The sequence below is a fragment of the Salvelinus sp. IW2-2015 genome, unplaced genomic scaffold, assembly GCF_002910315.2.
Source record: "Salvelinus sp. IW2-2015 unplaced genomic scaffold, ASM291031v2 Un_scaffold5113, whole genome shotgun sequence".
Taxonomy (NCBI): Eukaryota; Metazoa; Chordata; class Actinopteri; order Salmoniformes; family Salmonidae; genus Salvelinus; species Salvelinus sp. IW2-2015.
The window spans coordinates 19,884-31,595 of record NW_019946379.1 but is presented as its reverse complement, the minus strand read 5'-3'; the positions used below and the strand labels follow the sequence as shown (position 1 = coordinate 31,595).

Here is an 11,712-nt window from a genome sequence, read left to right as displayed (position 1 = left end):
TTGTAATGTGTTGAGAGTCAGTCGAGGTTTTATGCTCCTGTATGTGAGAGTTACATGTCTTACGTTTATGCCTCTTAGTCGTGGAGATTGTTAGATGTCTCTAGGGTCTGAGTTTATGCCTCTGTATTGAAGGTTAGCTGTCTGAGTTTCATTCCTCTTAATGTGAGAGTTAGATGTCTTATTTTTGCCCTGATAATGGTGAGAGGTCGTTTCTTAGGAGTCTTAGTTTATAGTAGAAGTAGAGGTAGCATGTACTTTGAGTCTGAGTGCTTATGCTCTGTATTGTGAACAAATTGCGTCTAATAGTTCTGAGGTTTGTTGCCTCTGTAATGGCTGGATATCATGTCTGAGTGATTTCCTCTAATGGTAGAGCTTAGAGTTTTAGGTCTGAGGTTTATGCCTTTAATGGTGAGGTAGCATGTTTAGTTTTTCCTGTAATGGTGAGAGCAGTTATCATTTTGGTTTATCTCTGTCCATGGTGCAGTTAGCATGGTCAAGTTTGTTCTATGCCTCTGTATGTTACGATAGCATTGCTGGTCTGGTTATTCCCTGTATGGTAGAGTTAGCATGTCTTAGGTTTATTCCTCTTTATGGGGACATTAGCATGTCTGATGTTCATGCCTCTTTAATTGGAGGGTACACTGTCTTGGGGTCCTGTTTATGTCCTCTGTAATGGGTGGAAGTAGCACTGTCTTAAGAACGTCTTAGAGTTTATGCCTACCTCTTAATGGTGAGAGGTTGCTGTCTGCGGTTCATGCTAACTTAGGTGAGACAGGTTCATTTCTAGGTCTGATTTATGCTCTTAAAATGGGATAGTTCATGTCTAGTTTTATGCTCTAATGTGAGAGTACATGTCTATAGGGGTCTAGGTTTATCTCTGTATTGTGATATGTGCATTCTGAGTCTGATCTGTTATGGGAGAGTTGAGTCTGAGGTTTATCCTTGTAGTTGTGAATTAGCATCTTATGGGTCTGAGTTTATGCCTCTGTATGTTTGAGAGTAGCAATGTCTGGTTTATGCTCTTAATGGTGAGTATGTACATGTCTGAGGTGTATGCCTTTTATGTCGAAGTTTACTAGTCTTATTGGTCTAGTTTTATGCCTCGTATTGAGAGTAGCATTCTTGGAGTCTGAGTATTAGTCTGTACTGGTGGAGGTTAGCATGTTGAGGTGTATTCTGTAATGGTAACTAAGGCATGTCTATAAGGGGTCTGATTTATGCTCTTTAATGTTGAAAGTTGATTCTGTGTTATATGCTTCTGATGAGGGAAGGTTAGGCATGTCTTAGGAGATCTACTTTGATCGCCTCTTTTTGTGAAGTAGCATGTCTGAGTTTTATCCTCTTTAATGGCTAGAGCTTCAGCATTTCTTAGGGGGCTGGAGGTGTATCCTCTTATTGAGTGTTAGCATGTCTGGTCTATATGCATCTGAATGGGGAGAGTTGATGTCTGAGTTTATGCCTCTGTATGGACGGTTATGCATGTCTAGGTCTGGGTTTATGCCTCTAGTATGTGAGAGTTTAGCATGTCTTGGTTTATGCCTCTGTATGGTGGAGGTTACATGTCTAGTTTGCTTTAATTGGGGATTCAGCATTCTTTGGTCTGGGTTTATGTAGTGAGGGGTTAGATTTAGGTTGAGTATGCCGTCATGTAGAGTGGGGGGGTAGCATGTTAGGGGGTCTATTTATGCCTCTTAATGTGAAAGTTAGAATGTCTATGTGTATGCCTCTGTAGGAATTTGCATGTTAGGTGTCTGAGGTTTTGCCTCTGTATTGTGAGATTAGCATGTCTGTGTTTATTTTCTGTAATAGTGAGATTAGCATGTCTGAGGTTTATGCTCCTTTATGGTACAGAGTAGCATTTTCAGGTCTGAGTTTATCCTTTACTGTATGAGTTAGCTATTTAGGGTTGAAGCGTCTGAGGTTTATGCCTCTGTAATGGTGAGAGGTTAGCATGTCTTAGGTTTATGCCTCTGTTATGGTGAGAGGTTAGCATGTCTGAGGTTTATGCCTCTGTAATGGTGAGAGGTTAGCATGTCTTAGGGAGTCTGAGGTTTATGTCTCTGTAATGGTGAGAGGTTAGCATGTCTTAGGGAGTCTGACATTTATGCCTCTGTAATGGTGAGAGATTAGCATGTCTCAGGGGGTCTGAGATTTATGCCTCTAACTTTCTTAGTCATCAATATTCACTATTCATTTATGATAATCCGTAATCCTGGTAGAATCCAGATTCATGTAGAAACATATTATATTCTTGTTTACAAGAGTCACAAAGGTTGGAGGGTATTCTGTACTGTCGCCTCATGAAACATTAGAGCTCAAATCCAAAATGGTGGAGAATAGAGGCTAAATTAAACGTTTTAGCGTCACTCAGCAGTAGTGAAAAGTATGTAAGTAAAAATACTTTAAAGTACTACTTAAGTAGTTTTTTGGGGTATCTGTACTTTACTTTTTATTTATTTTTTTACAACTTTTACTCCACTACATTCCTAAAGAAAATAATGTACTTTTTAGTCCTGACACCCAAAAGTACTTGTTACATTTCGAATGTTTAGCAGGACAGGAAGCTGGTTCAATTCACACACATACTGCTTCTGATCTGGCGGACTCACTAAAACACAAATGCTTCGTTTGTAAATTATGTCTGAGTGTTGGAGTGTGCCCCTGGTTATCAAAAAATTAATTAATTAAATTGACAATTGTGCAGTCTGGTTTGCTTAATATAAAGAATGTGAAATGATTTCAACTTTTACTTTTTATACTTAAGTATATTTTAGCAATGACATTTACTTTTGATTCTTAAAGTATTTGGTTTTAAATATACTTTAGACTAAGACTGTTACTCAAGTAGTATTTTACTGGGTTACTTTCACTTTTACTTGAGTAATTTTCTATTAATTTTCTATTAAGGTATCTTTACTTTTACTCAAGTATGACAATTGGGTACTTTTTCCCACCACTGTCACTGACAGATGAGTTTGGAGAAAGGTAACCACTCTCAAATACATAGACAGAGCTATGGATGCAAGGACTGACCATGCCTGAGATCAAAATGACAGTTTCAACCACGTTTTGAGGCTATACAGTGTTTGTTTACAATTACATTGTTTACACACAATCGAGTAAATCAAGTTTGGGTTCTGGTGAGTTAGGACAGTTGAACTAAGCTCATTTGGGTATTTCTAAGTTAAATTCTCTAAGAATCAATGGCTAGGCCTCTGTATCATTAATTTAAAAGTCCAAACATGTATGTACCAATCGCAGATTGCCCATTTAACAATTCCTACAGTACTGAACAACATATTTAATTGTTAAACTATGGTGGAATGCCCCTTTGGCTTTAAAACCATACATTAATTCAACAACTGAATTTGTGTCCGTGTTTAAGACAATACTCACTAGTGTCAATCAGATCTCCAGTCTCCACTTCCTCTCCTTCAACCTCCTCCTTTTTCACTCCCAAAACAACTTCCTCCTCCTCTTTTATTGAGATAGCCTCCTCTTCCTCTTCCTCTTTCACTCCAAAAGGTTCTTTCTCTTCTTTCACTTTAACATCCTCCTCTTCCTCCTGTTTTATTCTGAAAGCTTCTTCCTCTTCTTTCACTGTAATATTCTCCTCTTCCTCTTCTTTTACGATAATGTTCAGGCCCAGAGCTTCTTTCTCCGTCCAGCAGACCTCTTCTTTAGCAGTAAGGGAGTAGCTTAGTGAGTTCATGGTTGGGCTACCTAAAATTAGCATTAGCCTAGTGCTAGGCTCAGTATAATCAACCTTAAGAAATGTGTAAATTTTAACAAGCAAATGACACCGAGATCAATACACACAAAAATGGTCTAAAGAGCTTTAATGTTTCGTTTTTACGTTGGCTAACTACCCGAGTGGCGACGAATGAATCAGTGGCCGTGTTTTTGTTGAAGAAGCCTCCCGTGTTGTTGTTGAGGAAGCGTCCCGTGTCACGTGGTCCACTAGATTCTTCTTCGATGAGGTTTAATGGCAGTTGGCATCCAATAAATGTTGCATTACCGCCACCTACTAGACTGGAGTAGAACTCCCTTATACTTTGCTTTATTTTTTTTTTTATATATAAGTCAATCAAATACCCTACAATCACAAAAAACCCACCACCCTACTCCACTATTTAAATCGATTTAGTCCTACCTCAGCCTGAAAGGATGGACACCTAAGAATCTGTTCTTAACTGACTTGCCTAGTTAAATAAAGGTAAAAAAATAAAATAATTACGCACCCTGTAACTCGTCAAGTCTCGCACACCCAAATAGCTCTCTGCAGCTGCCACCACCACCTCAATTGCCTACGCATACGGCGCAGCCTACGCATACGACATAGCCTACACATACGGCATAGCCTACACATACGGCATAGCCTACACATATAGCATACCTTGCAGTACAATCTCTAAAAACAGTTGTACAATGTGATGTGCAATAAAATACCCAGAGTTTGATGTCTAAACCACATGATTTCTCAAATAGCAGCTGCCCAATACCATGGTGGGCATGCATAATGTTGGTTGCACTGGAATATAAGGTATGGAAACTGATAAAGAGCCTGTAGGATTATAGAAAAAGCAGTTTGGGAAACGAATGTTTGAGTTTCAAATAGTAAATGTTCACATGAATGTGAATACATGTAAATGGTTTACATGATTCACTTTCCTACTAACCTTCTAAAACCTTACCAATCCATTCATTATCCTACTATGACTGAGAGAAATGGACGATTCATACAGATACATTGGAACAAAGGACACCATCACAAAGAGTGGGGCTCCCGAGTGTTCTAAGGCACTGCATCTCAGTGCAAGAGGCGTCACTACAGTCCCTGGTTCCATTCCAGGCTGTATCACATCTGGCCGTGATTGGGAGTCCCATAGGGCGGCGCACAATTGGTCCCAGCGTCGTCCGGGTTTGGCCGGTGGTAGGCCGCCATTGTAAATAAAAATGTGTTCTTAACTTACTTGCCTAGTTAAGTAAAGGTTAAATAAAGGTTAAATAAATAATAATAATAAAAATTAAAAAAAGAATTGTGTTTCACCATTTATTGAGTATGGAGACAATTAGCAAAGGTGTCTCAGGATTTCTCTGAATGTCCTTGAGTATTTGGGCCATAGCCCGGACTTGAACCCAATCGAACATCTCTGGAGAGACCTGAAAATAGCTGTACAACGACGCTCCCCATCCAACCTGACAGAGCTTGAGAGGATCTGCAGAGAAGAATGGGAGAAACTTCCCAAATACAGATGTGCCAAGCTTGTAGCGTCACACCCAAGAAGACTCAAGGTTGTAATCGCTGCCAAAGGTTCTTCAACAAAGTACTGAGTAAAGGGTCTGAATACTTATGTAATTCAGGTTTGTTCCAATTTTTGTGGGGTTTTTTGCAAAATATCTCAAATCTGTTTTTGCTTTGTCATTATGGGGTATTTACAATTTTTTTWAAAGGTTGTAACGTAACAAAATGTGGAAAAAGTCAAGGGGTCTAAATACTTTCTGAATGCAATGTAAAAGGCATATATGCTCGGTCTCTGACATCTCTCACAGCATATATGCTCGGTCTCTAACATCTCTCACAGCATATATGCTCGGTCTCTAACATCTCTCACAGCATATATGCTCGGTCCTCTAACATCTCTCACAGATATATGCTCGACAGCAATAGCTCTGTCCTAAACATCTCTCACAGCATAATGCTCGGTCTCTCATCTCTCACAGCATATATGCTCTGTCTCTAACATCTCTCACAGCAATATGCTCGGTCTCTCAACATCTCTCACAGCATATATGCTCGTCTCTAACATCTCTCACGAGCAAGATCGATGCTCGTCCTTCTAACAGGCTCTCACAGCATATATGCTCTGTCTCTAACATCTCTCACAGCATATATGCTCGGTCTCTAACATCTCTCACAGCATATATGCTCGGTCTCTAACATCTCTCACAGCATATATGCTCGGTCTCTAACATCTGTCACAGCATATATGCTCGGACTCTAACTGTGCATCTCTGAGCTAAGGTTAACTCAATCATTTAATGCTAAGACATCAATTGCAAGATATTAGCTCCTTGTTCCTCAAGCCTTTTAATAATTGCATAATGGTAAACCTAGTCACTTGCATCTTATAGTATTCTGAGTGGTGACGGACGATAGGCTTACAACCATGGCTATATACACTGGATTCTGTTATGGGCCCTATAGCATTCACATGGTAATGGAGTCAGATTGATGAATGTAGTTTATTATTAATATTCAACATCATTATTCCACATCTACAGTGCCCTCCACTAATATTGGCACTCTTGGTAAATATGAGCAAAAACAGGCTGTGAAAACAATGTATTTGCTGTTTATCCTATTGATGTTTTACTCAAAAATATTCACACAAATTGAACCTTTAATCGAAGTAAAATGATTGGGGAAAAAAATACATGTGAAATATTTTTCGACGAAACATGTGTGCCACATATATTGGCACCCCTAGAAATGCTTGAGTAAAATCTAACTGATGTATATTCAAATTCACATTTTATGTTTTAAATTGACTAGGAACCCTTCAGTGGTAAGCCATGACTTCCTGTTTCACTGGGGTATAAATATGAGGTGACACACAGGCCAAGTTCCCATAGCTCAACGGTTGAAAAATGCCCATTTCCACAATCAGGGCAATAATTAAGACGTTTAAAGCAACTGAAGATGTTAACAATGGGCCTGAAAGAGGACGTGTGTCTATATTAACTCCATGGACAGTGAGGAGGATGGTTAGAGTGGCCCAAAAAATCTCCAAGGATCACAGCTGGAGAATTTGCAGTTGTTAGCTGGGTCTTGGGGTCAGAAAGTCTCCAAAACTACAATCAGACGCCACCTACATAACCAAAAGTTGTTTGGGAGGGTTGCCATAAAAAAAGCCTTTGCTGTCATCAAACAAAAACCTCAAGTGCCTACAGTTTGCCAAACGTTACTGGAACTTTCAATGGGACCGGGTTCTCTGTTCAGATGAGACCAACATAGAGTTTCAATGGGACTGGGTTCTATGTTCAGATGAGACCAACATAGAATTTCAATGGGACTGGGTTCTATGTACAGATGAGACCAACATAGAGTTTCAATGGGACTGGGTTCTATGTACAGATGAGACCAACATGGAGCTTTTTGGAGACAAACACCAGAGGTGGGTTTGGCGTAGACAGAAAGATATCCATGCAGAAAAGTACCTCATACCCACTGTGAAGTACGGTGGTGGATTTTTGATGTTGTTGGTCTGTTTTTCTTCCAAAGGCCCTGGACAACTTGTTATGATACATATTATCATGGACTCCATCAAGTACCAGGAGATATTAAATCAAAACCTGACTGACTCTGCTAGGAAGCTTAAACTGGGCCGTGGTTGGATCTTCCAGCAGGACAATGATCCAAAGAACACCTCAAAATCAACACAAAAATGGTTCACTGACCACAGAATAAAGGATTTGCCATGGCCATCCCAGTCCCCTGACCCAAACCCCATAGAAAAGCTGTGGGATGAGCTGAAAAAGAAAGTCAACAAGTGTGGACCTCAGCATCTGGAGAGATTCTGTATGGAGGAATGGTCTCAGATCTCTTGCCATGTGTTCTCCAACCTCATTACGCGTTATAGTGAGAAGACTCAGTCAGAGATGTTATCTTGGCAAAGGGAAGTTGCACAAACTATTGAATGAAGAGTCCAATCATTGTGCCACACATACATTTGATATTAGGAATGTATGTTTTCATTTTATTATGTTACTTTAAGTAAAGGTTAGATTTTGTGAATATCTTGAATGAAACACCAAGAGGATAAACGTTTTGCTCATATTTTACCAAGAGTGCCAATATTAGTGGAGGCACTGAAAGTAATGTAGACCCCTCATCCTCTAAATGGTGACTCCATCCAGTCGATGGGATTTCCACCAACCTACATCAATGGTTGATCATTTCCACCAACCTACATAATGGTTGGATCATTTCACCACACCTACATAATGGTTGGGTCATTCCCCAACCTACATAATGGTTGGATCATTTCCACCAACCTACATAAGGTGGATCATTTCCACCACCTACAATGGATCATTCTCCCAACCTACATAATGGTTGGGATCATGTCCACAATGGTTGGATCATTTCCACCAACCTAACATAATTTGGTTGCGATAATTTCCACCAACCTACATAATGGTTGGATAATTTCCACCACATACATAATGGTTGGATATTTCCACAACCTAAATACACATGGTTGGATCATTTCCACAATGGTGGTCATTCACCAACCTACATAATGGTTGGATCATTTCCACCAACCTACATAATGGTTGGATATTTCCACCAACATACATAATGGTGGATAATTTCCACCACATACATAATGTTGGATCATGTCCCCCAACCTACATAATGGTTGGATCATTTCCACCAACCTCACATAATGATTGATCATTTCACCAACCTACATAATGTTTGGCTCATTTCCAAACTAAATGGTGACTCATCCAGTTGATGAGTATTTCTATATTACACTACAATTTCAACATGTTCAACAAAAATGTACTGGATTGGTTGAAAAGTGATAAGGAACTTACATACTATGCACTATTTTAGACACAGTGAAGATACACTGAATATATACTGAGGACGGACCAAGATTTGTGTTGCTATTTTTGATCATTGGTTTTGACTAGAGTCTTTTGATTGGTCACTGATTGGGTTCATGTGTTTTACAATATGTTCAAATCAAATCAAGCTTTATTTATAAAGCACATTTCAGACATGGATGCAACGCAATGCTCTGCTTCACAGGAAAAAAACTAATAAAAACAATAAAAACTACACTAAATATTTACAACACAACAAACACAAGAGGATAAAAACTCATCAATAACAAAACACTGAAAGACTAGTGAGCATTCTAATGAAATGACATCGATTAAAATAGTAAGAATAGAATGTAATATCCAACCAGAAATATAAACTTGTTTTACTACATTGTTAGTAAACAATATAATTGAACCAAAAAATTGTCAGTTGGTTGCATAAATAAATTATGATACCTAAATGTTACATGAAATGTAAATATGATGAAATATCAAAACAAAATGTACACCCCTTTTAATATGTATCGGCAGTAATTCACTTAATGGTGAGGCATGGAATAATACAAAATTAAAATGTTGTAAAAATACGACTTTAAACTTAAAAAAAAAAAAAACATAGATTCTTTTCAACAACATTTTGCTCTGTGGGAGGAGCCCAATGTCAAAACACAGTTTTAACGTGTCCAAATCAATAAACAATATGAAGAAGCAGTTTGTGATATATTGAAAACCTAAACATAAAATGTACTATCTACACAAACACAACAGTAATCATATTACTTGTAGTTTTTAAAACAAGCATCTTATAAAACTGCACAAACACCAAAAACACTGCTGTAACAATAAATCACTGATAGGGGGGAAATCAGGTTGTACGTGCTGTTGAAACTAACACAACTAAAAAAAACACATGGAAACGGGAGATATCTTTTACCTCACTGGTTAGAGGACAACCTGCAGAAGACAGTCAGCAACATTTTGGAGTGATGCATTTAAATGTAGGGGTCCCTAAAACGAAGAAAAACAAAGAAAAATAAGAATCACTTATTTGTCATCACTCATATCGATATCACGTTGAAATCAATTGCGCGAGAGGGGGGGAGATGAGGTTTCACGTCCTGTTAAAACTAACAGCTCAAACACCACACGGAATATGGGAATAATGTGTACATCACAGTTTAGAGGACAATTTGTAGAAAATAGCTAGCTACATTTTGAAGTGTTGCATTTTGATTCAAGTGGGTCGCCAATGTGGTAAGTGTAACGCAACACTTTTTGTTAATCACATAAATAGTCATCTTTCATTTCAGATCCTTAATTTTTCCCCTGATGAGGCTAATATCCATATCACGCTGAAATCAATAGAACAGGGGGCAAACGTTTAGAGTTCTACATTGTGACATCATTAAAATACTCCTACTACAATGTTAAAAACATTCTACATTGTGACATCATTAAAATACTCCTACTACAATGTTAAAAACATTCTACACTGTGACATTATCGTAATGATATCATGAAACAACTCCCTCATATATGTATTTTACCAGCGTATCTCTTTCCACTTTCTCACAGCTAGGAGGTGTCTCTCCTGTGTGTGTTCTCTGGTGTGATATCAGGATGTTTGGCTGAGTAAAACTCTTCCAACTATTACAGCGACGACAAGGTTCTCTCGTGTGTCCGCTGGTGTATAGTCAGACTTCTAGATGTAACACATCTCTTCCCACATTGATCACAGCTTAAAAGATTTCTCTCTGGTGTGTTCTCTGATGTACCTTCAGCAAGCTTGAATGATTAAAACTCCTCCTACATTGATTACAGCTATAAAGTTTCTCCCCAGTGTGAATTGTCTGGTGTAACTGTAATGTATATAATTTTGAAAAGGTCTTCCCACAGTGGAGCAGCTAAAAGTTTCTCCCCTGTGTGTGTTGCTCGGTGTGTTTTCAGGCCGCTTCGAACATTAAAACCTTTCCCACATTGATCACAGCTATACGGTCTCTCCTGTGTGTTTCTCTGGTGTATAGTCAGACGGCTAGATGAACAAATCTCTTCTCACATTGATCACAGCTAAAGTTTCTCTCCAGTTGTGTTCTCTGATGTATCTTCAGGCAGCTTGAGAGAGTAAATCTCTTCCCACATTGATCACAGCTATAAGGTTTCTCTCCTGTATGGATTCTCTCATGTCTTTTTAGGTCTGCTGAAGAGGTGAATCTCTTCCCACAGTCAGAGCAGTGAGCTGTATCGCCTGTGTGAATTCTCTGGTGTACTTTAAGTGAATCTGATCTTGAGTAACTCTTCCCACAGTCAGAGCAGTGGTGAGACTTCTTCCCTGTGGGTTTCCGCTGTGCTTCTTGAGGAGTTCTGATGTGGAGAGATTCTTCTCTGCCTCGTCAGCTTCATGATGTAGTTGAGGCTCCCCAGAGATGCCACGATAGTCACGTCTCTCTCCTGTGTGAACAACAAAGTCAGACAGATGGTTAAAGGCCACAACAGCAGAAATCCATTGTTTATTTTAGCTGAAAGGGATGCCATGATGTTGTACAACAACTTACAACTATAATGAATATTTAAATGCTTTTATAACTTATTTGACAATTGTCTTAATATGTCAGTCAGTGATCAACAACATGCATATTTTGTCTTATTTTTTTCACTTTATACTAAAGTTGATGACTCTAGGCTAGAATATAGTCCCATTTCTGTGCTAAAATTGCCACACGAGGGGCGATGCACATGCAATATGTTGCAGATACTCCTCCCTGCTAATACAGAAACCACTAGTTATGGATGTAGTATATCTGCATTGAGCAAAAGTGGTGAGCGAAGATTTTAGTTTTTCACAATGATTCTGCATATTACCACACATAATCAGAGCAAGATCAGGATGCTACTGAAGGAAACTCACATTACTCTGTGTCTATTCACTAATTCCCAAAGGGGTGGGGGAAAACTCAGGGGAGTTCTCAWAGGCCGACAGCAAAAATAGCCTCCATTTACAGGATGCTTATGAGTGGACTGGAATGCAAGGCTCGCTTGAATCTCCTGCTTAATATAATGTATAATAATAATAATATAATATAATGTTTGTGCCAT

The 11,712-nt window shown here is 38.8% G+C and overlaps 1 protein-coding gene across 1 annotated transcript in view; it reads right to left on the bottom strand.

Moving 5' to 3' along the window:
- Nucleotides 1-3,948, bottom strand: part of LOC112077978 (zinc finger protein 678-like) — a 12,559-nt gene extending 8,611 nt beyond the window's left edge. The window contains exon 1 of the mRNA XM_024144355.2: nt 3,397-3,948. Within this exon, the coding sequence (XP_024000123.2) occupies nt 3,397-3,736 (340 nt within the window). The 5' untranslated portion in view covers nt 3,737-3,948. The remainder of the gene's footprint in view (nt 1-3,396) is intronic.
- Nucleotides 3,949-11,712: the final 7,764 nt, after the last annotated feature.